This window comes from Macaca mulatta, chromosome 7 (assembly GCF_049350105.2).
Source record: "Macaca mulatta isolate MMU2019108-1 chromosome 7, T2T-MMU8v2.0, whole genome shotgun sequence".
Classification (NCBI taxonomy): domain Eukaryota; kingdom Metazoa; phylum Chordata; class Mammalia; order Primates; family Cercopithecidae; genus Macaca; species Macaca mulatta.
In genome coordinates, this window is record NC_133412.1 from 136,095,256 (window position 1) to 136,122,981 (window position 27,726).

A 27,726-nucleotide genomic window follows, 5' to 3' on the forward strand; every position below is an offset into this window, starting at 1 on the left:
GAACTCACTCCTATTTAGTTTCTTCCCTCACCACTCCACCAAGACAGCCAAGTCACCAATAACCTCTCCCTATCGCCAAGCCCACAGGACACTTTTCACTCATTTCATAACAATTCAGAAGCGTTGGTAACCATTCCCCTCTTAAAAGTCTCTCAGATGGGCGGATCACGAGGTCAGGAGATCGAGACCTTCCTGGCTAACACAGTGAAACCCCGTCTCTACTAAAAATAATACAAAAAACTAGCCGGGCGAGGTGGCGGGCGCCTGTAGTCCCAGCTACTCGGGAGGCTGAGGCAGGAGAATGGCGTGAACCCGGGAGGCGGAGCTTGCAGTGAGCCCAGAACGCGCCACTGCACTCCAGCCTGGGCGACGGAGCGAGACTCCGTCTCAAAAAAAAAAAAAAAAAAGTCTCTCAATGCTTGGTTTTCACAGAACAACATTCACTTCTTTCTCTGAACATCCCTCTATTTTTTTTGCAGGCTCACAATTCTTTACCAATAAGTATACATTAGTGCCTAAGTCCTCTCCTTTCTTTACTTTTATACACTTACCTATGTCCATAGATTCAGTAACTCATGACTGAATATCTCCAAACCAAACCTCTTCTATAAACTCTCGATCTTGACATCCAAACTTGACCTCTCTTCTTAGTTATCTTAAATGTGCTTCAGTATAACATGATCATGACTTTTTGCTCCTTCAAATTAGGTGCTTTCCCACTGTTTTCTGTCTTAGAGAATAGGTCCACCATCCATACAACCTTATCAGCCAGTAATCTGGGAGCCATCAATCACCATTTATCCCATTACCCTCATATCTAATTCATTACCAATCGCATTACTTTTATTTCCTAAAGCTCTTTCAAATCTCTCTAGTTCTCTTCATCTCCATGATCATCACCCAACTCTAACCTTCTATCATCTCTCCCCTAGACTACTCAGGTAACTGTCTAACTGATTTACTCAGAACCTCTGTGGGATTCCTTCAGTGGATTTTTTTATACTGAAGCCAAACAAGATTTTTTTTAAATTAAAATTGTATTGTGTTTCCTCCCTCCTTTAACATCCTTCTTTTGGCTCTCAGAACACCCAAATCCTTTCCATGGCCCACAATGACTTCAAAGTCTGCCTAACCTTAGTTCTCATCACTCTGACCCTTGCCTACAATACTCGCCTACAATAGCCTCATTGACTTTTCTTATATTCTTATAAAAGCCAAGTTCTCTCCCACCATAAGGACTTTTTACTTGCCATCGTCTCTGCCTAAATACCATTCCTTTTCCCTCCTCACCTTGTTGTCATCTACATTTATTTAGATCCTAATTCAATTGACATGACCTCAGGGAATCTTTCCCTGACCTCTGATGAGGTCATATCCGTGTTATATAATTTTTTGACATGATGCACCTCTCCCTCACAGCCATTATCACAATGGCAGTTTTATATCCATTTGTATCTTGACTTAATTAATGTATATCTGGCAGGGCGCGGTGACTCACATCTGTAATCCCAGCACTTTGGGAGCCTGAGGCAGGTGGATCATGAGGTCAGGAGATTGAGATCAGTCTGGCCAACATGGTGACACCCCATCTCTACTAAAAATACAGAATTAGTTGGGCATAACGGCGCACTCCTGTAGTCCCAGCTACCCAGGAGGCTGAGGCAGGAGAATAGCTGGAACATGGGAGGTGGAGGTTATACAATGAGCCAAGATCATGCCACTGCACTCCAGCCTGGGCAACAGAGCAAAACTACGTCTCAAAATTAAAAAAAAAAAAATTAATGTATATCTGCCTGTTGGATTATAAGCTCTATAGGGATAGAGCCCATGTAGGTTTTTGCTCACATTTGATCTCTCATTGCCTAGCACAGTGCCTGACACATAGTAAATGCTAATTTAATGGTTGATTATATGAATAAGCAAATGAACTAATACATTTTTGCAGGGTTCTCTTTTTATACAATTGATATCATAAAATTTATTAAGTAATGCCTTTCTAAATATTCCATATATGCTAATCTTGTCTTTTCATATGAATCACATATTCCTCAGGATTATAAATTATATGCCTACTCTGCATACAGGAGTTTCAATATAATCATCCCAACAGAAAATCAATAATGAGACATTGGACTTGAACTACACTTTAAACCAAATGGACCTGACAGATACATATATAAACATTCCACCCAAAGAAAATAAAATACATATTCTTCTGAAGTACAGAAAGTTGAAGTTCTCAACACAGAATGTTCTGCAGTATAGATCAACTCTTAGGCCACAAAGTAGGTCTTAACAAATTTAAGAAAATTAAAATCATATAAAGTATCTTTTCTGACCATAATGTTATAATGCTACAAATTAATAATATGAAGAATTTTAGAAAATTTACAAATATGTGAAAATTGAACAATATACTCCTAAGGAACCAATGGATCAAGGAAGAAATTTGAAAGGGAACTTTAAAAATATCTTGAGACAGGCCAGGCACAGTGGCTCATGCCTGTAATCCCAACACTTTGGGGGGCTGAGGCAGGCAGATCACGAGGTCAGGAGTTCAAGATGAGCCTATCCAATATGGTAAAATCCTGTCTCTACTAAAAATACAAAAATTAGCTGGGCGTGGTGGTGTGCACCTGTAATCCCAGCTACTCAGGAGGCTGCGGCAGGAGAATCACTTGAACTCAGGAGGTAGATGTTGCAGTGAACCGAGATCATGCCACCACACTCCAGCCTAGGCAACAGAGTGAGACTCCATCTCAAAAAAAAAAATAATAATATATATATATAGAGAGAGAGATATATATATATATCTTGAGACAAATGAAAACGGAACCACAACATACCAAAACTTAAGGGATGCAAGAAAAACAGTTTTAAGAGGGAAGTTTATAGCAACAAGGGCCTACGTGAGAAAAGAAGACACCAAATAATCAAACTAATGTTATATTTCAGTGAACTAGAAAAAGAACAAACTAAGCCCAAAGTTAGTGGAAGGAAGGAAATAATAAAGATTTCAGCAGAAACAAATGAAATAGAGACTAGAAAAGCAATTTTAAAAGGTCAGTGAAACTACAAGTTGGTTTTTTTTGAAAAGATAAACAAAATTGACAAACCTTTAGCTATACTACGAAAAGAGAGAGAAGACTAAAAAATCAGAAATCAAAGAGGAGACATTACAACTGATACCACAGAAATACAAAGAATCATAAGATACTATTATGAACAATTAAAATCCAACAAACTGGCTAATCTTGAAGAAATAAACAATTTCCTAGACACATAGAGCCTACCAAGACTAAATCATGAAGAAAAAGAAAATCTGAATAGAAAAATAACAAGGAGATTAATCACTAACAAAAATTCTCCCATCAAAGAAAAGCCCAGAACCTTATACTGTCACTGCTTACTAATTCAATATTTCTCAAACTCTTCCAAAAAATTAAAAAGGAGAGAAAACTTTCAAATTCATTTTAGGAGGCCAGCATTACCCTGATACCAGACAAGGACACTACAAAAAGAGAAAATTATCCGCCAATATCCCTGAAGAACATAGATGCAAAAATCCTCGATAAAATATTTTCAAACCAAATTCAACAACACATAGAAGGATAATTCACCATGATCAAGTGGTATTTATTCCTGAGATGCAAGGATTGTTCAATATATGCAAATCAATAAATATGATAGACCACATTAACAGAATGAAGGACAAAAACCATAATATCAATTCAATAGATTCAGAAAAGGCATTTGAAAAATTCCACATTGTTTCATGATTAAAAGCTATCAACATATTAGGTACAGAAGGTACGTACCTCAACATAATAAAGGCCATAATAAGCTCTAACATCATATTCAATGGTACAAAGTTGAAAGTTTTTCCTCTAAAATCAGGAACAAGACAAGGATCCCATTCTTACCACTTCTACTCAATTTCTAGCTGAAGTCCTAGCCAGAGCAACTAGAAAGAGAAGGAAATAAAGCCTTCCAAATAGGAAATAAAGAGGTTAAATTGTCTCTATTTGCAGACAATATGATCTTATATGTAGAAAAAAACAAAGACTCAACGAAAAAACTGTTAGAACTAATAAACAAGTTCAGTAAAGTTGTAGGATATGAAATCAACATATGAAAAGCATTTCTGTAACAACAAACTATCTGAAAAAGCAGTCAAGAAAACAATACCATTTACAAGAGTAACCAAAAAATAAAATAAAATAAACAGTACTTAGGAATAATTTAAACAAGAAGGTGAAAGATCTATACGCTGGAAACTGTAAAACATTGATAAAAGAAACTGAAGACACAAATAAATGGAAATATATCCTGTGTTCATGGACTGGAAGAATTAATATTGTTAAAAAGTTCATACAACCCAAAGCAATCCACAGATTCAATGTAATTCCAATCAAAACCCCAAAGACATGTTTCACAGAAGTAGAAAAAAAAATCCTAAAGTTTATCTGGAATCACAAAAGACCCCAATAGCCAAAGCAATTTTGAACAAAAAGAACAAAGCCAGCGAGTCATCATACTACCAGATATCAAAATATACTACAAAGCTATAGTATAAAAGCAGCACAGTACTGGCATAAAAATAGACACATAGACAAAACATAATAGAGAGCCCGGAAATAAAACCACTCATTTATAATCCATTGATTTTCAGCAAAGATACCAAAAACAATGAGGAAAGGGCAATCTCTTCAATAAAGGATGTTGGTAAAACTGGATATCCCACATCAGAAGAATAAAATTAGACACTCATCTCACACCATATATTCAAATTAACTCAAAATGGATTGAAGACTTCAACATCAAACCTGAAACTATAAAACTGCTAGAAGAAAACATAGAAGGAAAGCTGCAGGACATTGGTCTGGGCAAAGATTTTTTGGATATGACTTCAATAGCACAGGTAACTATAGTGAAATTAACAAATGAAATTACATCAAACTAAAAAGCTGTACAGCAAAGGAAACAATCAACAGAGTGAAGAGACAACCTATAGAGTAATAAAATATATCTACAAACCAAACACATAAGGGGTTAATATGCAAAATATATAAGAAACTCAAACAACTTGATAGTAAGAAAACAAATAACCAGATTAAAATATGGGCAAAGGACATGAATAGACATTCCTCGAAAGACAATATGCAAAGAGCTAACAGTTACATGAAAGAAAGCTTAACATCACTAATCATCAGGGAAATGCAAATTAAAACCACAATAAGATGTTACCTTATACCTCCTGAAAGGCTATTATCAAAAAGACAAAAGATAACAACTGACCAAGATGCCAAGAAACAGGAACTCTTATACACTGTTGGTGGGAATATAAGTTAGTACAACCATTATAGAAAACAGAATGGAGGTTCCTCAAAAAATTAAAAATAGAACCACCAGATGATCCAGCAATTCCACAACTGGGTATATAGCCAAAGGAAATTAAATCGGTATGTCAAAGGGCTATCTGCATGCTCATGTTTATTGCTCCACTATTTACAGTAGCCAAGATATGGAATCAACCGAAGTACCAATCAACAGATGATTTAATAAAGAAAATGTGGTATATATGCCTAATGGAATATTATACAGCCTTTGTAAAGAAAAAAGTATTGTCATTTGTGACAACATGGATGAACCTGGAGGACATTATTTTAAGCGAAATAAGTCAGACATAGAAAGACAAACACCATATGATCTTACTTACATGTGCAATGTAAAAGTCAAACTCATAGAAACAGAGAAAAATGGTGGCTACCAAAGGCTGAAGGGTGGGAACACTGGGGAGATGTTGGTCAAAGGTCACAAAATTTCAGTTGGACAGAAAGAATAAGTTTGAGTGATCTACTATATATCAGGTTAACTACAGTTGATAGCAATATATTGCATATTTGAAAATCTCTAAGGGAGACTTTAAGTGTTCTCACTGCAAAAAAAAAAAAAAGTAACAAGTGAGGTAATGAATATATGAAATAGCTTGACTTAGCCATTCCACAATGTAGACATATATCAAAGCATTATGTTTCCTAGACTATGTTTTTAAAAACTTCAAGTTGGTTTGAAAAAAAAAAACTCTTGAGTTGTTAGGTCTTTAGGTATACCTGGCAAATACTTGAATTGTCTATATTCTATATTATTGATTAAAATGTAGATATTTTGAAAAATCGTACTGAAGAGAAGGGCAGTCTTGTTGTATACTATAAACATATTCAATTTTTACTTGTCGATTTTTTAAAACAATTTAAGAAAAGCATTGCAATATACTTATTATTTATTGGTTGAATGAATTGCTAGTATTCTAGGAAAAAGGATCCCACAGGCTTAAAAAAGAAAGACTGTAAACATTAAAGGGTCTGCTGATCTAACAAATAGTGTTTTTAAAACTTTTTTTTATTAAAGCTCATAGTAAGAAATAATTTTTTGTTGTTTTTTTTTTTTTTTTTTTTTTTTTTGAGACGGAGTCTCACCCTATCGCCCAGGCTAGAGCACAGTGAAGCGATCTTGGCCCACTGCAAGCTCCCCCTCCCGGATTCACGCCATTCTCCTGCCTCAGCCTCCCGAGTATGGGACTACAGGCGCCTGCCACCACGTCCAGCTAATATTTTTGTATTTTTTTAGTGGAGATGGGGTTTCATCGTGTTAGCCAGGATGGTCTCGATCTCCTGACCTCATAATCCACCCACCTCGATCTCCCAAAATGCTGGGATTACAGGCGTGAACCACTGCGTGTGGCCAGAAATAATTTTTACATAATGACTCAAGTGTATATACATATGTGCAGACATGTACATACAAAATACACAATTGAAAAAATTTCTCAGACTACATTTACTCACTACATGAGATGCACTCTACAATTTCTAACCTATTTCAATTTTGGGTGCATTAATCAAGACCTGTTAAATCAATTCCATAACCCAATGAAGGGGTGTACCTTACAATTGTAAAAACATGATTTAAACAGCCCTGCAAAGGCTTTACAAACCTCTCTCTCTCTTATAAACAGACTAGTTTTCAAGACATGTGTTAGGATTTGGATCATTCTAACTATTTCATATTAACTCTGCCATTAAAAAATTACCCTGCCCCCATGATACCATTTTCAAAAGCTCTGCAATGGGAACATTCAGACTCCAGCTCAGCAGCGTCCAGCTATCACTACCCATTTGTTAATATATTATTCCACTTACACTTGAGTAACTCTGTGTAGTAACAGAATTAATAACAAAAGCAACCATTAGTGTAGCCCCTACTCTATGCTAGGTATTGGGCCTGATGTTGTACATGTTATCCCTAATCAGGAAAACTTTATTTCCTCTTTTACTGATCACTCATCAGGCAATAAGTCACAGACTCACAAAGCCTAGATTCCCAAGGTCAGAAGTTGCAGCTAGAACACATGTTCCTTAAATTCTAATTCTTGGCTGAAATAATTGCAAATTTAAACTCTTCCTAAGTAGTCTAGGAAATTACGTCTCTTTTTTTGCTTTAGATGGAAAAGTAGGAAGACTAGGAATGAAGGAAAAGTCCTAAAGCAACTCACTGCAGGGAGAACTAACTCTTCCTGTTAGACTGGAAGCAGAATTGTTTAGGGGAAAAACACCAAAGTCAGAATCAAAAATAGATAATTAAGACTTTGCTTTTCTCTTCAATCCCATTTTTCAAAATATCTACATTTTAACCAATAATATAGAATATGGACAATTCAAGTATTTGCTAGATGTACCCTAAAGTATTTGCTCACATAGTCAATCAGACCTAACAACTAAGAGTGTTTTTCAAACCAACTTAAAATTTTTAAAAAGGTAGTCTAGGAAATATGCTCTCCATTCATCTTTATGCTTGAAGTTTAAGTCCAGTAACTGAAACCATCAAAGAGTTAAGTAATTGGACTGTGCTCACCAGACTTTACCTCGAGGCTTTAACAATTGCATTTTAACTATATGCACTCTGAGTTTATGGAGGACAACCATGAAAACTGCTTTTACCATTTCTGAATGTTTCATAAAACCATAGTTGAGTAAAGTAGATGTGGTGCTGAGTCTACTTTATATGAGATGTTATCAAGTGGTAAACATTTATAACAATCAATATACCATAAGGAGCCCTGACCCAAATATTCTCCCAGAACTTGGATCCCTTCTCTGTACCATCAAGTAAATTTCTGTGAAAAAGCTGGAGAGTTTTAATTAGGCTACTGGGTGCCTGATATACAAACTGGTGACAGTAATGCCCACCATTCTGGGTAGTTATGGAAACTAAACGAAGTAAGCAGTCTTTATAAACTATTAAAGCAAAAAGCATTTATAAGCTATTATGATCAGGTGCAAGATTATGTTACTGAGTTGCATATGCAGAAGAATCTTGGTGTGTGTGTGGCGGGGGATATATGTATGCATGTAAGTGAAGAACCTAGAAAAAATAAACTGATAAATGTTGACCCTGCAAACCGAAACCTATAAAATTATATTTATCACTGAGAACTAAACTACAGAATAAAATACTTGAGAAAAAGGAGAAATAAGAGAGGGAGACAGATTTTTTAATCAAGGCTAAATTAGATAGAAATTGCTGAATATTAACTATCCAGAGGCTTCTTTTTGAAATTTCTCTATTTGTTCACTGAAACACTCTCTATGTATACGAAATATTCAAATAACTGTTGCATTTCCCTGTAGTCATGAAAATTCTTATTTCAACAAATGAAAAATATATTATTAATAAATATTAAGAACAGAATAGCAAATTAATTATAATTGTTCCCAGGAAATTTTTAATTTCCTTTAGCTTTAAAACATGTTGGCGAAAAGAAATCTGATTACAGAGGAGTAACTTCTTTGCAAAGCAAATGAGTTACAAATCTAGAAAGTGAGAGGGTCTAGAAGTTTTGGAAACATGATGCCTTTAAAGAAATTGCCCAGAATCTCGGTGACCGTCACCCATTCTTATCAACCAATCTTGACAGGGAAACCAGTTCTGGTTTGTCCTCACAGCTCTTAAAGAACCTTGAGCCATGAATTCTGGAAAATGGAACTTCCCTTGAGATCCAGATTGTTTCCGTCCTTAAAGATGTTTACAAACATTTCAACTCCAAAGGGATCAAACACACAATATGGTCCTGTATGAGTTGCCTAAGAATCAGGGCATTATCCTCACCAGGAGGCAAGGATTTCAGAAGCTGTAATTTCACACGTCAGCAGATTCTGGAATGCATCTACAAGGGGCTAAGACTTGAAAACAACTTGAATACAGACTTGAAAACAACTCATGATATTCATTCAAGACTATGCAGTATCCTATCAGAGGTGAACCTAAAATAAAACAAGCACTTTTTCTTCAAGGGTTAGAAAGTTAAAAACGAATCAAAGACCCTTAATTCCAAACGGCTCCCTAGGGATTATTACCAGTCTTGACTGCACAGTTGAGTGGAGTGAAAGTTGAGGGAGATTGGAGGGGGCCACCTAGGAGTTATTTATCCCAGTCCCCACACCCCAAAGATTCTGTTTTAATTGGTCTTGAGTGGAACCCAGGCATCAATATTTATTGTTAAATCTTTCAGGTTCTTGCAATGTGCAGCCAGGGTGGAGAAGCACTAATCTAGTGCAATAATTCCTAAATGCTGGCAGCTGCAATAGAATCTCGTCACGAATGTCAAAAATAGAGATTGCTAAATTCTAATGCAGATGCTCTGAATTGACTCCCTCACAGGTGAATACAAAAATGCAGGCATAGAGGTAAGTCTCATATGCTCAGCCAAGTCTGGCACACTTTGATCCAGTGCCTTGCTACTCAAAGTATGGACCAGCATCACCTGGGAGTTTATTGGCAATGTAGAACCTAGGACCCACCCCAGACCTTCTGAGTCAGACCTGCATTTTAACAAGATCCTCAGGTGACCCCAGAATGCACCCATCTTCTGCTTTTCCTTTCTTTTATGGATGGGAAAAAAGACCAGGAAAGTTAAAGGACTCGTACAATATAGGAAAAGAGGATCTAGTAGGGGAAAAAGACAGAACCAGGTCTCCCTGTCTAAGACTTTCTATTCTATCAGATTATATTTCTGAACTGCTGTCTAAGCTTTTGTTTCATTTTGTTTTAATACAAGGAGGCACTTCCTCTTTATAGAGCAATTTATTCGGAAAATAGGAAAACAACTACACTTAGGTTAATACTACTACATATTAATTCCTAAAGGAGATCATATACAAATCATGGGATCAACAATCCTGGCTGATAAAAAATTCTGGACAAAGGAAGGTTATATTCAGTCAATAAAGGCAATATAAGAGCATGTGGGATGTTTCCTCCCTTTCTATAGCAATTCCAGGAGAAAAAAATATGTTTTCCTCTGAGCTGCTCCAATATGATTAGATTGGTTTCTGTTTGTTTTTATGAAAATCATATCCTTCTCAGATCCAGAAATCTCACGTACGTTAACAATGGTAGTGTGGAGGGGAAGGAAATGGGAGAAATCAAAGGATACAAGCTGGGAGTTACGTAAGATAAATAAGTCTAGGGATCGAATGCAAAACATGAGGACTACAGTTACTAACATTTTACTTAATAATATTATATTGTATGCTGAAACTTGGCTAAGAGAGATTTTAGCTCTTACCACACACAGACAAAAGTGTAAATATGGAAGATGATGAATAGGTTAATTTGCTGGACTGTATAATCATTTCACTATTTACATGTATATAAAAAATGTTATAGGCCTTAAATATATACAGTTTTTAAGACATGTAGAAAAAAAGGGTGCAACACCTTTTTAGGGGGTTAAGCCTCTGGCTCCCTCTCCTTTTTACCTTTTTTATGCAAATTACCCCCAGAGAGAAGTATTTCAGAGAACTAGCAGTTTTTAAGTATTTTAAGAAATGATAATAAAACACACAAACACATTTTAGAGTACTGAGGAAGAAAGAAAATGGAGTGGAGTCGAGAAGGAAAAGGACTTCACACACACACAAAAAAAAAACTTTCACTAATTTATAGATTTGCCAAGATCCAGAGCGGTGTGTGAAGACAGTCAGCTGCATTTTCCCTCTGTTTTCTTGTAGTTCTGACTTTGGAGAAGCACACCATCCGGAAACCATGGCTCTCGCTCTCCAAGCCCTCAAACCCTGGGACACAGAGCTCCTCCAACAGAAGTGAAGTACAGGCAAGACTAGAAACCCAGATGAGGGCTATTTCAAGCTGCCCTTCCGGATCACTGGGGCTTCAGTGAGGAAGAATCAGTGCAGGCAGTCGCAGCTCCAATTATCACCCCACCCTTCACAGTGCTCCCATTCAAAGAACACACATTCCAAAAATCGATGCCTAAGAAGGAAAATCTGAAGCAAAAGTGACCCAATAAAACCCACGTAGCAATCACTAACTTTTTCTAAAAGGAGTTGGTTGCAGAGGCCTTTTCAACAATGCTTACTGTCAAATATTTATTATAAAGTTAGGTTTGGTTTGGGGTTTGGGTTTTATTCAAAAGTTTACTTAGTTTCTTATCCAAGTCAGTTTCTTATCAAAATCTGAAAATACATGTTTCTAATCCACAAGAATGACCAGACTGTCCAAGCTAATTACCTGGTTCCTTTCTGAACTCTGCAAGTAGAATGCAGAAATCACATCTGTACACACTTATATTGAGCTAAGCTGTCTTTGGCTGCATTCTTCTTTTCTTCGAGGGAATGAAAAGGGAGCTAGATGACAGCGATGATGCAGATGGTCTTTAGAGTTTCATTCCAAGCATGGCCTTCTTCCAGTTTTTCCCATCTCAAGGATATCTTCCCTACCTCCATCTGCACGCAGATGCTTGGGTCAAAACCTTGGGAGTCATCCTTCACACCTCATCCATGTCGTCCAATCCATTACTAGATCCTAATAATTCTACCAACAAAACATATCTGATGCATCCATTTCTCTCCATCTCCATTACTACCATGCCAGGCCACACCACCATCATATCTTGTCTGGACTATTGCACAGAGACCAGACCTAATTGGTCTCCCATCTTGCTCCTCCTCCCCTCAACTCTTACAGAAGTAGCTTTTGGGACCATGAGGTTTTTCCACTGCACTAGAAATAAAACACAAAATCTTTCCCCTGAATAGTCAGGCCCCTAACTGTCACTCACCCTTATCTCCTGTCTTTCTTCTGGTTTCACCCAAGGCAATCCAACTGCGCTAGTCTGTAAGCTTCACAAACTTAACCATTTATTTTCTTTTTCTCCATGCTTTCTCTTTGCCTGAAATATTCTTCTTCCCACTTATCCTCTTGTTACATCTCACTTTAGGTATCAATTTAACACTACTTCTTTAGAAAGTCCTCCCAATTGGAATTAGATCCTGTTGCACATGATCATCACACCCTTCCCTTTTCATCCAAAATGCTTATGACAATTTGTAATTATATATTTGACGAGGGCTTGGTGAATGCCTGCCTCCCCTACCAGACTCTGAGTTCCATGAGGTCAAGGACCATGTCTATTTGTTCATTGCTGTACACCCACAAATGTTTTATGACTATATCAAATAAAAATGTCTGATTCCTATTTAAAGTCATATAGTCAGTCAATAAATAGTTATAAAGCAATGCTTAGACATTGTCAAGAATGTAGATAAGGACCATGGCAGGTATGTTTTTTTTTTTCAAGGAATAGGCAATAAGTTAAAAAAAAAAAAAAAAAAAAAAAAGGTGGGGGGCGGGTGTTACTAAGCAGAAAGCAGATATTTCCGCACTTTGAATGGCATCTGGAAACTTGTAAATTTAAATCATATGGTCTGTATTTTTTTATTTGTTTGTTGCTTTGAGACGGAGTCTTGCTCTGTCACCAGGCTGGAGTACAGTGGTGTGATCTTGGCTCATTGCAATCTCTGCCTCCTGGGTTCAAGTGATTCCCCTGCCTCAGCCTCCCGAGTAGCTGGGACTACAGGCGCACACCACCACACCTGGCTAATTTTTTGTATTTTAGTAGAGACGGGTTTTCACTATGTTGGCCAGGATAGTCTCAATCTCCTGACCTTGTGATCTGCCCGCCTCAGCCTTCCAAAGTACTGGGATTACAGGCATGAGCCACCGCACCCAGCCTGTATTATTTTTTAAATGTGTCTTCTGGATGAATGATATCTATAGATCTATTTAAGTTTCATAGAACAGTAACAGGGGAAAAATCTGAAGCATATATAGCAATTGTATTTGGGTTAAACAAAAGATTGGTACAGATGGCTAAACAAAAACATAATTTATGTGTCATGCCCACATCCACAATGTTGATTTGTGGTATGTGCACTGCCCATTTCTATGTCAATGGCAGAATCTAAGGCTGGTGTCCTTCATGTCCTTACAAAATACACCTGTATCCTACTGTATCCTGCAACAATCCTCTAGCAATATAGCAAATGTGCAGACATACTTTGTACCTTCCACAATGACACTAATTATTACCCAATAATATTGGCAATATTAAGCAGACCATCACTGTAGGAGTTTAAATATGCAAAAATGTCTGTTAATTTATTCAAATTTGTTCAGCTGTCATCAAAGATAAAAATATGCTTCCACTTTCTATCTCCTTCACGATCAAAGGTACATTTTTAAGTTTCTGTGTTTCTTTGATGGCATTAACTTCATTTTTTCATCCAGCCAAAGTGGTTCAAAATGCATGAGATACTTTAACATATATTTCTGAAATTCCAGTGGTAGGAATAATAGCAACTTTGTTATTAAAAAAGATTTCTCCACAAAATGTTTAACAATTCAACATTTCTACTTTTAATAGCTGGTGTTTTGTTCATGAAAAAATGACTTTCTAAAATGTAAACTGGTCAGAATCATTAGAAGCAAAATATAATTGCAATAATGGCCTATTTGATGCATAGCTTCATAATACAACAGAAAACTTTCACCCTGATATAATGATAACATTTTACTAAATTTTATTGCAATGAAGTTTCTTAAAATACCTGAAGCCATAAGACTTATGCTAGTTACATAATCTTGGGGAATAAAAGCTAAATCAGTCAAGATATATTTATAAGAGGAACAAAGGTATATATTTAATGTTTAAGCATCATTTTAAATACTACAAATAAAGATTTTTGCAAATGGACGGCATCTTTTCTGAGGAGATTACATATTTTCTTTGAAGTTACGTTTTAATGGCAATTAAACACTAATGGCGAGATAAATGATGAAAAACCTCAGTTAAAAAGCTGGTCCAACTTGCACACGTGATAGAAAAACAGAGGAGGCTTTTCTGAATGCATTCACAATCCAATTAATTTTCTAAAGCTTTCTCTTATATGTTTTTAATTTCTACTCTCTATGCAATGGAGCTAATTGTTCAAGAAAAAGATACAGAGCTACAAATTCAATTCATTTCTCTCCTTTGGCCAGATTTCACTAGGCTGGTTATAAGAAGAGGCTGATGTTTCTGCTTTATTTCTCAGTTTGTCCAAGAATTACCAGGTATTGAAGTAAACAGAACTGATACCTCTTTTGCTCTGGGCAGTCGGTTTTTGTTTGGGGCAGGGATGCACAGGGGTGGGTTGTTTGCTTGGTTTTGGTATTCTCTCCAAAGTAAGCCCTTAGTAAACTGAACTCAAAAGCTTTTAAGCTCAGATCCACCAGTTTCTGCCGGGAAATTCTCGACTACTTAATTTCTTGCTTTCTTCAGGTTAAAAAAAAAAGAAATCTCCCCTACCTTACCTTGTCTAAAGAAAACATTAAAAAGTGAGTAGGTAGTAAGTCCTCACTGAGATGAGGCAGTGGAAGATCCACTACATCTGTGGCTTCACCACATCTTCTCAGCAACCCTGAAAGGTGGGTGTCCTAATTCTGGAGCACCTCAGTGTGTCACCAGGAGTAAGGGCTAGACAGGAGACTGTGTTGTCAAGAACTCAACACCTTTGCTCTTTCCATCCTAGCACTGTGCCTGAGAGCACAGTGGAGAGCACTGCTCTGTGAGCCTTGGAAATGCCCTCATAGAGTTCCAGGAAGATTACCAGTTACCTTGATAATGGTTGCTCTAGTAGAGACAGAAGTTGCTTTAGGAATGAGCAAGGAGAATATATCACGCATTTCATTCCTCCCTCTTGGAGAACTCTTGTTTCTGAGCTCAGTTAATGAGGCAGCTCTTTCCTTCTGACCTGTAATTCTTTCTTTGGTCCATCACAGTTAGAGACACTGGCTGCATATGATGTCAGTTATGGACATGCTTCATGCCTTAAGATGAGTCAGTGTAGTAAATGGGCATGAATTAACTTACTCTGCACCAGCACTTACAGGAGACACAAAAGAAAGCTAAGGAGTGATAATCTAGTTGGAAAGTAAGACTAATGTTATACTGAATGGAAAGTCAAAGATGACCCTAACACTTCTAGAGTAAAAAACAAAAATACTAAAGACACTTTGAATAGAAATGGGGAGATACAAAAAAAAAAAAAAAAAAAAGTCAGTCTGGGGCCAAAAGCAAATAAATTCTATTCTACCCACACTGAGTTTTAGATGACTTTTGAGTAGTACAAGAAGAGAAATCCTGTATACCTTTGGAAACACAGACCTGGGGCACAGAGAAGATAAAGTTTAAATTACGGCAGAAGACAAACTTGCCCTGAAAAGTAGGATGGAGATGCAAGAAAAAAGTTGAAGGGAGAACTTGTGTGACTACTCAACTCATTCTTTAGGAAGGAAAAGGGGAGTAGGGAGGAGGAGAGGAACAAAAAGGGAAGCCAGTAGAAAGGGCAGCAGGGCGTGTAAGCTCATGACAGCTATAAGATGAATGGTGGAGAGGATAGGGGAGTATAGTTTCAAACCCTGCAAAGTAAAAAAAAATATGGACCAAGAAAAGGTCTTAAGATTTACAAGAATGTTCACTTGTAATTTTCTAGGAATTTTCAGCATTATGGAGTAGACAGAAATTAGTTGAAAAGAGGTGCAGAAGGAAATGGTGACTAAGAATTAAAAACATCAACTATAGATAGTGCATTCAAATATTTAAACAACTAAATGATAATAATAACTAATGGCATGATAGAATGCTTACTATGTGCCAGGCACCGTTCTCCGTACTTACATGTATTGCCTAACTTAACCTTCACTCTAACTCCATAAACTAGGTACTATTATTACTTGTATTTTATAGATAAGAAAACTAGGTACAGGGAAGTTAAGTCACCAAGCTAGTAAGTATCAGAGCCAGGACTCTAATGCAGGCCTCTAGAACCCAATAAATATGCTCCTGCCCTCCACAGAAAAACAGAAGAAACATTGTTTTTATCATTGTGTTCATTATGAATCCCTAGTGCTAGATCCCTGCCTAGCACATAGTAGGTACTCAATAAAATTTTGTTGCATTAATGGATAATTAACTAGCAAGGGCATGAGAGCCAAGCAAAAGGATCAGCATTGTATTTCAGAGCCTTTATTCTGAGACTCTTTAACCCCCACTGAGGAACTCCTCTATTTTTTCAATGCTGTAAATATATAAAAATAAACTCATTGTTCTATAATTTGCCCCCAAATTTAAAAAATAAAAATAAATGCCAGCAGATCAAAAAGGGTTTACAGAAAAGATCAGGACAAAGGTTAACTTTTCCCCTCAATCTAAGTGAGTTGTTCAATTTTCAGTTAAATATGGCAACCTGAGGCTGATCCTGCAGTCTCTAAAAATCTAAAACTCATTTTCCTCTTCTGCTGGATACTGCACAGGGCTGTAAGCTGCTCCCCAAGGCAAAACTCACTCAGAAGGTACTCAAGCAGGTAAGGATTGATTCCCAGGGATAAAACTCACCATCAATAACTCCTAACTGCAAAGTTGTTAAAATAATTTAGTTAGAATCTACAAATTTTTAAGCAGTTCTTTCTGGTATAAAATAGTCCAGCTTTCAAGCTCTTGACGATTAAAACAAAAATGGTAGAAAATATTTCAGTCGTACCTCAATTTAGAATAGGAAATGAACATGGGATCCGTTTTATATTCCTTTCTCATCCTCTCAGAAGTACCATCTGATTTGCTCTGTGCAGTGTGGTTTCTGTTTTCAGATATATGCATTGATTAACTAAATAGTTTAAACTATGTAATTACTTATTAAAGCTCACTTAATAGATTTAATCAGCATTGGCTTGGGGAAAGAATTAATTACGGTCTTTGTTACTTTAGGAGACAAAAATCAAAAAAGCATTTATTCAACGAATATTTACTGCTATGTGCTCTGCACAGTAGAGGACATAAACGTCTTTTTAAGAGATGACCCATATCCTCAAGGAGCTTAGTTCATATATCAAAATTTTCATGACTTCCCAATTATATGTCCTTACATCTACAAACTGTTATGATTTTGTACATAAGCTTAGATCTCAAATTGTGTATCTTTTGAAGTCCACATGACTTTGTACTTAATAGTTATATTTCTGTAATGGGACCAGACCCAAAGAGAGAGATAAATCTATTGTTGGTAAAATTTCAAATAGCTTTCTAACCACACTTTCTTTCTAAATTACTGTGCTCATTAATTTTTCTCTTTTTCCCTTTGGCAACTTAATATATCACAAAACTACTATCTAGAATGTATATAAATAAGTCTCTTTACTAGGTAATAGTATCCACATATAACCAAATACTAAAATGATGTCTAAAATACACACTGATTTATGTGACAATAGTTATTACTGCCTCCATTTGATCAAATATATTTCAAGATTCAGCCCTTCTAATATATTAGCTACTATATTATATAAAATAGGAATATTTAAATGATTCTTTTTAATTATCTTTAAATGATGAAAAGGACTCATGTCATGTATTATTAAGCTAGACTATTTAGTGAAAAATGCTGAGGATTTCTTTTTAATTCTGAGGATTTTTAATTCTATTGGTAAAGGAACTTGTTTCATAAATGTCCATTGTCTAGAATACATCAACACTACTTTCTTTGACCTCAATTTCCACAACAATAATTGCCGCTGGTTTTGGGTTGTGATGTTATTCATGTTTATCTGATTCACAACACATCTCTTTTATTTATAAAAGTATTTTAAGGCACATTTCAATTTTTCCCATTAAAACCAATTTTGTATGGAACATTTCAAAGTATGTCTCGATATATGGTTTCTAACCCTACTAAAAAGAAAAAAGAATTGCCTTAAACCAAAATTCAGATTTACTAAGAGGAAACAAAATCTCTTAAAACAGTCTATCCCCAATCCTGTCTTTTGAAGTTTAATAATTTGAAGAACTTTGAAAATATTATTTAATAATTTTAAATAATTTAGCTTTGTATTTAATTTTTAAAATTTAGGTAAAAATAAAATACTAAGATTACATAACATCCTGAGGAAGTAACTATAAATCTGTAAACTATCTTTTGATAAAATTAAAGCACTGTTATGAACTGATTCTATTTCACCGATTCAATATAAATTATATAAAGATGTCTCATAGAGAAAAATTCTGTTGAAGTGGGAAATATGTAATCTTCTCAGTATGAAGCATTATATACAGGTCATTTTTCTGTAAGACTTTATATTTCATATACTATATATATGAAATGCTGAAATTGTGTATTACAATAAAATTTTATCTGCTAAAGAAAATCCTCTATTAGTCTGCAATGTATTTAAATCCATTTCTTTACAGAAACAATTTTTATCAATATCACATTTGTGTAGTTATAAAATATTGATCACTATCAACTAAAATAAATTCTAATAATTAATATAATAAATACCTTTTTTCATTTAACTTTCCTGCATGTCTTTTATTTTAGATATTTTCTTCCAAGAGCACCAACTAACTACATTGACTCCCTCCCAGTCAGATTTTGGGGGGGACGAGCAAGGTGGGTGAAGAGGGAGGAGGGAACAGAAAAAGAGAAAAATATTAACTACTTGGTTCACCTGTGACAGAACCCAGAGTGACCTCTTGTGGTAAATACTAACTACAGTACTTTGGTGAACAGTACAACCTTTTCCTAGGCTACACTCTGGAGAATGCAGAAGCATTGTTCCTCCAAGCTAAGAAACTCGGCTGTGACTCACAAGGAAAGAAAGAGATGAACACTGACTAAACTAAAGGGCTTTTTTAGGAAATCTACTCAGTCGCTATCAATTAAAATAATCATAACTACTCCCTTCTATTAAAAATAATGTTTATATGGTCCTTTTAGTAAGTCAGTTACAAAGTGCCTAGGTAGATGGATTTCTTACACATCCTACTTCTGGAATCAAGCAAAAGATAGACAAAGAGGGTAATTTCTAGTGAAGATAACAATATCTTAGAATAAGCATCCCTCTATCAGCAATGTGCTGCATTTATTATATAACAGAGTGCAGGAATCTAATGCAAGGGACAATCTTGTGGCTTATGTATAAATATAATTTAGGAAGCGGTCAGTATAATTTCAACCTCTTTGATATTTTAAATGTTAAAGTGGTACATTATAAGACCTGAGTAAACCAATGCTTCAAAAACACTGTGTGGTTTTATCAATATTTCCTGAACAGTGTCTTAGATATTAAAGAAAACCTTTCAAGAAAAAGTGTCAATAACTTCATAACAACCACCAAAATAAAGCCCATTTGTGTTCCATCATTTCTTTTAAATTGGCTAATTGTAAAAGTTATTATTCCTTTTTTGTTTTGTTTATAGATCACTAGTTCTGCTTCCTCTCTTATAGGTTTCTTTTAAGAACTCAGTTTGTACAAATGTCAATTACAGCATGAAAATAATTTTGGACTTTTCTACAAGTAAGAGATAGCTGAGTAAAGAAAGTGCTTGTGCAACCTAGCTATCTCAAGCAGAATGCAAAATTGAGGATAGTGAGCTTCTTCTCCTGAAAGGTAAGTGGTTCATAAAATACTGCCTTCTGTGTTTTCTTCTTTCCTGAACCCCTTTTCTTCCCCAAAAAGAAAAACACTTCTAGTTTTCCACAAAACTAAAATAAACTTCCAATTTGTCATAATGCTTAAAATATTAAATAATTAATTTCTAGTTAAAAGGTATTAATTTGTAGTTATAATTTTTCAAAATAGCAATCTAGTTCACTGTCACTCAAAGTAATCATTTCTGCCTTTGCTAAGGAATTGAAGACAACATATGAATAAAACGTGCTGCCCAAAGACAAAATCAGGTTGAAGGTCTTTAAAGTATTTTTTGTCTTTCGAATCTAAATTTTAACCTAAAAGTCCTAAAAACAGTTACTTTCTTCCAGATACTAAACCTCTACCCACAAGTTTACTGCTCCCTAGAGCCCAATTTAGATTAACAGTTTGCATAAATAATTGAAATTTAAATAAAGGAAGGTATCCTAATAATATTCTAGACACAAATCTGGTCTGTAAGCCCTTGGGGCAGGGTCCTTCTGGGAGACTTTGCTCAGCGGTAATGAACTCACCACATAGTTCTCTAAACCTTCCCTTACTAATGGCTTATTTTGATTGTACTAGCCAAAAATGTGTCTAAACAGTCCTATGGCATTTATACTTTAACCTTTACAACTTCTTAGAGTAATAATGCTCTCTATATTTACTAGAATCACATGCTAAGAATTATTATAATTCCTTTTGTCTAGAAATGATCTTTTATCTTAAAACTAAAAAGAAGAATTCCTTGCTTCTTTTGATATTTGGCTGTAAAGTGTGTGTGTATCCATCCTACTCAATGGCCCTCATTATTTTATTTTATAGACTTTGAATCACCAGTAACAACTTGCAATGCTGGCTTATAACAGACTGAGTCAACTAAATAAGAAAAATAAAAATCCAATCTCAAGAGGCATGAAATAATAACATAGGTTACAGTTGCTACTCTGGAGTACGGAATACAGCGCTGTTATTCTGGGAAACTGCATCTAAGGAGTTTGGAACTTTATTAAGAAATCGTCAGGTATAAAAGTAATATTCAAATATGCCACACTTCTTTTTTGTTTCGTATCATCAAAAAGTGTTCTGGTAAATTTGTAACTGGCTGAGATTTCAGTTCATTGGTGATATCCATGGACTAATAAATGTCTGACATTTTCTCTTTGTGTCCATTTCCCTTTCATGTCCCATAATCTCTCTCTCTCCCCCACCCCACCCCTTTCTCTCTGCTGTGTGTTTTGTTTTGTTTTGTTTTCTACATCTTATTTTGCTCCTTGTGTGCAAGAGAGAGAAAAAAAGAGTTAGATTGCTTCCTCTGTGTCTGTAGGGTGGTAGACATACTTTACAGACAAATCCCAAAATAAGAGAAGTAGGAAATTCCTCTTTTCAGTTTTCTGGGTGGATGCCTGACCGGCTGAGTGTTTATCCATGTGGCTGTGTATTATCTGGGCGTCTCTCTATCTGTATTTCTATGTTTGGCTGACTCTCACTATAAGATCTGACTTTTCATGAGAAGAAAATGATGTTGTATCAGAAAGAGCTTTTCTTGGGGTTCAGTAAAAAAGACAAGGCCAGCCTCTGTTTCTTCAATTGTTAAATAGATTGGGAGTGCTGGGTTCTATTCTTTCTCTTCCTACTAAAGCTCTGCCAACAGTTCACTTTCAATGTTGTTAAGTTAGTGAATAATGAAAGCTTCAAAGATCCATTTGTGAGAATCCTGAAGGGAATTTTCTATTTGTCTCAATTAGACAAGTTCTCAGGATAAATTTTTCTATTTCTCTGCCAAATCATATAGAAATTACAACAACTGTGGGATATTCCCCCCGTGAATGTGTAGACCAATTTAATACCATAATTCTCAATTTCTGACGTTCTTCCTATAAAAGAGGTCCTGAGACTTTTCAGCATTTATCACACACACCTGCATATATACTCACTACAAATATCTAACACACTTCAAACAGTTCAGGGTCTTTGCGTAGTGGTATTCGAAGTTAGCCATAGACAATTAGAGGTGGCATTTAAGTGCCAAAACAGATAAACTTTCATTTGCACTCGGTATTATCCAGGAAAGAAACATTTAACCAATGAAACGATTATGAACATGAAGTGTAAAAAAGATAAAATATTTATTAATTTGAGTGGTAGATATAAAATGGAGGCAACAGAAACAGACATTTCTAAGCCACCTATGGTAAATCTTTCATAGTATATCTACAATTTTTTAAAATTCAAAAACTATCTCATAGTTTCATAGTCTGTATAAGAAGCTTCAACCAAAGTTGCTCTATTAGTAAAGTTTAGTCAAGGGATTCTCACGTTCTTTCTCTTTATAAAGCAAAGCAATCATAAGCCTGCAGATTTTATTTTTTAAGGCCTTCTCTGAAAAGTCCTCTCATACACCAAACTGCATGGAGTTGAAATAACCCAAGAGGATGAGAAAGCTGAAATAAGACTTATATACTTAACTAATTCCAATAACCCACACATTTCCCCCAAACTGTTTGAAGAGTAATATCCCCTTGTATTATAGGCTTAGTACAATATTAATACAAGAAGGTAATGTATAAGTATAAAAATTGCCTACCATTATGAATTTATATAACTAAAAAATATTAGAGGTATTTAAAAGAATACTAGGCCAGACCCTATTAGCTATTTTTTCCAACCCAAATACAACACTACTGCTTTAGACTTGTATTGTTTCAGGCATTGGCCAAAATGAAGAAATAAAGTTTAAAACCTCAAATTAAAAACAAATAACAAGTCAGATATTTGGGGGAAATACTTTGAGACACTTAAATACAGTTAGTTTCAAAATCAGAGGAAATATTTGCAAGCCTAGTCTTAAAAGAGTTTCTAATCTAAGAATTGGTATAATCTAATCTACCATTTAGAGAAAGCATCATTCATTTAATTATTTGTTATCATTTCAGTGTGCCTCTGTCTTTCCGTGTGCCTCCAACCAGGCAGGGAGCCTCTTAAGAAGAGGGGATGTGTATTAATTACTTTTTTTTAATTCCAAGAAACCACAGAGTGTCTATGGTATAATGCACCCAAATACATATTGTTTCAGTGAATGAATAAACAAGGCACTATGGAACTGCATAGAGTATTTCCATTGCTTTGTTCCAAGCTCTACTGTACTCCATATACAGAAGTGTCTTTCTCATTATTCTCCAAGCAAGAGATCTCAAAATAACAGCCTCTGAAGGAAAAACTTTAAAAGATACTCAACATATCTTACTTATGAAGTTTAAAATTATACAAAATAATTAAAAACAAGTAGAAAATGCAGATTTCAGTAAGATGCAAAGTTTATAAGGTCTTAAAATGTGGAAATATATAACCATTCCCATCCAGAATATCTTGTAGGAAATGAATGTATAAATGGATGGTATTTTAAAGACACATTAAGGCAAGAAAACATTAACATCAGTAGCAAGGTAGGATGGCATCTTTTTGATTTTTTTTTCTAGTTGCATTAAAAGCACAATAGTTACTGCTTCACTTCTACGTTTCTCATGTTTAAGTTGAACGAAATATATAGACCAATGTACAGTGAAAAACATAGCAAGAAGAAACTTTAAACACCAATTTGTCCACAGTAATTGCCTTCCCATTTTTCAAGCACTGAACTCTTTTTTAGGTTCAACCTCAACTACTCTCCCCAGCACAAAGCACATTTCCCCATGCCCATGAGGCCAAAAGCCTTTCCAGAGATTTAAATTTTGTTAAGTAGCCACTTTCGCAGCCATTCCCAACTTGAGGGAAACCTTTCCACTGAGATTAACTCAGAATTTGGTCAGTCCCTGCTGCTCACTTTGGGGGGAAATGTGGGAGAAGGAAGAACAAGAAAGATAAAAGCAAAACTCAACTCTATGCTCCAGATGTACCTACACCCTATCCAACCCCTTTCTTTCCTCCAGTTCTGGGCTCTGGACAGGTGGGAGGGGGTGAGTCTGTCTGGTAGGAAGGGGATGCAACTAACTTTCCTCCACCATCTCATTGCCACCCCACCCCACCCCAAATCCAGCCCAACTGGTAACTGACACCACCAGGTAAGGCTGCTTGCATCCCCCTCCCCCCTTGGAAGAGGGATGGGATGGAGAGGATGGGGGGCGCGTGTGGGCGGGATGGAGGTAGGGGTGTTCCGAACTACAACTCTCCTTACCACTGGAGCGCCTGACGATGTTCTCCAAAAATGTGTTCTGCGGTGCCACCAGCCCTCTCTTGCCCCCCGGCATCCTGGGTCTGGAGAGCAGCGGCCAGGATCCGCGGCGGGGGAGGGGGGGATGCAGGAAGAGAAGGTGGAGGAAGAGGAGGAAAAGGTGGAAGAGAAGATTGAGCCGAAAGAAGAGGGGGCGCGGCGGCGGCGACGGGGTTCCCTGACTGTATCTCCAGCCCGACCCGGATGAGCAGCTCTGGGGAGGAGGACAAGGCAGTTCATGGTAGTAGCGCTCCCCCGGCCGCCGCTGCCCAGACTGTGGCGGTGCCGCACACGGGGCTCTGGAACTGCAGGCTCCGCGGGGCACAGTGCGCCTGCGCCGCCCCCGCTGTCGCTGTCCCGCCGGTGCTGATGCTGAGGCTGCTGCTGAGGCTGCTACCGCGGCGGCGGGCGCCTAGGCGGGGGCCCCGCATCTCTCCCCCTGCTGGGGAGCGCCAGAGCGAACTCAAGCCCACACTCTCCCAATCCCCCTCAGCTCAGGCCCAGAGCCCTTCCCCGCGCCTTCGTCTCCCGGTCTCCTCGCCCACCCCTCTCGCGCGGCGAGCAACCGGCTGCCCAGCGCAGCCCAACTTCTGCTGGGCTGTGCGCCTGGTGGTTGCTCCTCTCCCCGGAGATCCAGGCAAGCGATCGCTGTCCAATCGGGCCGGTGGAATGGGAGAAGCGGGTGCCAGACAGAGCAGTGGCCAGTCGGAGGCTCACATCTCGGCGTCTCCCGCTCGGGTCCGGAATCCGGGCTGCTGGCGCGGACGCGGCTCCCGGGGCGGAGGTGCGGACGGGCTCCAGCTCCAGCCCAGGCTGAGAGCCGGGCAGGAACTGGCTGGGCGGCGCGCGGGGACACAGAGCAGCCACCTGACGCTGCTACCGCCCCCCTCCGGGCTCCGGCGCCCGAAACCTTCGTGAACACTGGCGCTTTCCGCACCGCCCTTACCCCACCCTCGGAGCGGGAGCGCCAGCTCTGAAGTCCGAGCGCACAGCCGGCGCCCGGACTGGCCCCTGCGACCCGCGACAGGCTTGGCTTCTAGGGGAGCGTGCGGCCGCCCAGGGGAGTTTCCCCCAGGGCCGCTGAGTGCAGGAGGCGAGCCGCAAGCCCGCCACCGCTGCAAAGTTGCGGGAAAGGTCGCACTTGATGCGAAGAGTAGGGGAAGAGGGTGAATAATTCACACTCGAGAGAGGGGGAGTGAGGTGGGCAGCGTTAGCGATGGAAAAACGGTAAAGGCTCTGGGGGCAAAGATGGGCCAGGGTGGGGTAGGGCAGGAATCACCTCTAACAAACCCAACTCCCAGGCGTTGAGAACGGACAGGAGCGGCACCGTTACAAACAGTCCAAAAGCCAGAATGTGTCACAGAGAAGGGAAAATGACATAAATGCGAAAGGGGCGGAGAGAGATGGAAAGGAAAGAGTAGCCCACGCTGAGGCACCTTCCTTGATCTAAGGCAGTGGTTCTCAAAGTGGCCCGGACTGGCAGCATCCGCATCTGCACCACCTAAGAACTTGTTTAAAATGCAAATTACTGGATTCTACCCCAGAGTTAGGGAGCCAGGAACTCTGAGGATTGGGTTGACCCATCTGTTTTAACAAGCCCTCCAGGTAAATATGATACATGTAAGGCTTCCTGTCTTCTCTGGGGGCTGCACCTGGGCCTGTCGAGAAAGGACGATTGTGTAAACAGGGTCAAAGAGTGGGGGACCAAAAGTGCACTGCCGTGGCGCCAGCGGTTGATGGTGGAGCGAAGTCTTGAGTGTTGAAGGCGAAAAGATAGTTGGATGGGTGCGTCCCCTTTTGCTGGAGTCAGAATGTGCTAGAGGAGAGGTAATTGCGTTAAAATTATCAAGGTCAGATTACCAGAAGCAGGGAGAATCCCCAGGCAGGGGTGGAAGTACACATCTCAGCACCTGTCCCCTCTTGGAACCCCCTAGATTACTAATCACTGACCTCAAGACAGGATCTTTCTCTCTCTCTCTCTCTCTCCCTCTCTCTCTCCCTCCCTCCCTCCCTCCCCTGTTTCTCTCCTCTCTCCCCCTTCCCCTCTCTCTCCCCCTTCCCCTCTCTCTCCCCCCTCCCCGCTCTCTCCCCCCTCCCCGCTCTCTCCCCCCTCCCCGCTCTCTCCCACTCCCCTCTCTCTCTCCCCCTCCCCTCTCTCTCTCCCCCTCCTCCCCTCCCCCCTCCCCCCTCCCCCCCTCCCCTCCTCCCCTCTCCCCTCTCTGCCCCTCCCCTCTCTGCCCCTCCCCTCTCCCCCTCCCCTCTCTCCCCCTCCCCTCTCTGTCCCCTCCCGTCTCTCCCTCCCCTCTCTCCCCCTCCCCTCCCTTCCCCTCCCCTCCCCCCCCTCCCTCCCCCCTCCCCCCTCCCCCCTCCCCCCTCCCCCCTCCCCCCTCCCCTCTCTGCCCCTCCCCTCTGCTCCCTCCCCTCTCTCCCTCCCCTCTCTCCCTCCCCCTCCCCCTCCCCCTCCCCCTCCCCCTCCCCCTCCCCCTCCCCCTCCCCCTCCCCCTCCCCCTCCCCCTCCCCCTCCCCCGTCTGTCTTCCCACATCTTTCTCTCTCCCAGTACCTCTCTCTCTCTCTCTCTCCCCCCAACTCTCTCTCCCTTTCTCTCCTCTCCCCAACTGGGTAAGGGCTACTGCTTGTAGCCAAGACAGCTAAATGCAAAACCAGGATCCAGCCTTTACCTTGGGGTCATTTTTTCCCTCTCTGAAATGTTCAGAGCCCAGGCAGCTGAGCAAACCCAGAAGGTTGACACGAGGCAATTTTATTCCGTTAAAAATCTTTATGCAAAAAAAAAAAAAAAAAAATCAAGAGACTCGATGGAATAACACCAGGCTATTCTAGCTTTCCACAGGAAGTGCTGCTGGCCATGGAGCTTATCCCCTTGCAGTTAGAATGTCTTTTAAATACATCAGGTGTGTTTAGTTGAATAACAGGAGACTCAGGTGCAGACCCCATCCATAGTGAGCTTGCCACCACCGAAGCACTCAGACATATGGCCAGGTTACAACTCCCTCCCTGCAGTTAGTGGAAAGAATTGAAACCACCATCACCACAACAGCCTTAAACACATAATTGAATTTCTAGCAACTCTTTTGTGATCTGTGTTCAAATGATGCTAAACTAATCAGCCATTCATTGGCTGGGTTGGTGAATAGACAGGCTTATTTTTTAAACATATGTATAATTCATTGACTGATGTTCTAGACTAATTCCATCATCATTAACAGAGAATATTTCAAATCTATATATTCTTTTGCACATCATCAGCTGCCCACATCTTGCATATGGTTATTGATTTAAAATATCAGGTTCTCAGCATTTCCTATCTAGTATCCTATTCCTATCCTTTTTCCTAATCATTCCTCTGTGGGTGTATTAGCTCACATTTCCCAAAGAGGAAATTCTTTTGGACTCCATTAAGACACAATCACAAAATTACTGGTAGAACTTTCTTATTCGCATCTGCAGATTCGGTTAAAATGACATGTATCCTTTCTTCTTTGTTTTTAATAACTCCATAGCATTATGACGTTTGGATTATTTTAATGATCATAAAAAATGTAGTTGTGAAGTGTCGAAAGGTTACACACTTTTCTTAATCTTCTAGTTTAAGTTTTCATTTTATAAAGGAAGAAACCAAGACCCAGAGAGATGA

The 27,726-nt window shown here is 38.6% G+C and overlaps 1 protein-coding gene across 1 annotated transcript in view; it reads right to left on the bottom strand.

Annotated features, from left to right (window-relative positions):
- Nucleotides 1-24,382, bottom strand: part of KCNH5 (potassium voltage-gated channel subfamily H member 5) — a 350,192-nt gene extending 325,810 nt beyond the window's left edge. Inside the window, exon 1 of the mRNA XM_001100052.5 lies at nucleotides 24,038-24,382. Coding sequence (XP_001100052.1) covers nucleotides 24,038-24,110 — 73 coding nt within the window. The 5' untranslated portion in view covers nucleotides 24,111-24,382. The remainder of the gene's footprint in view (nucleotides 1-24,037) is intronic.
- Nucleotides 24,383-27,726: the final 3,344 nt, after the last annotated feature.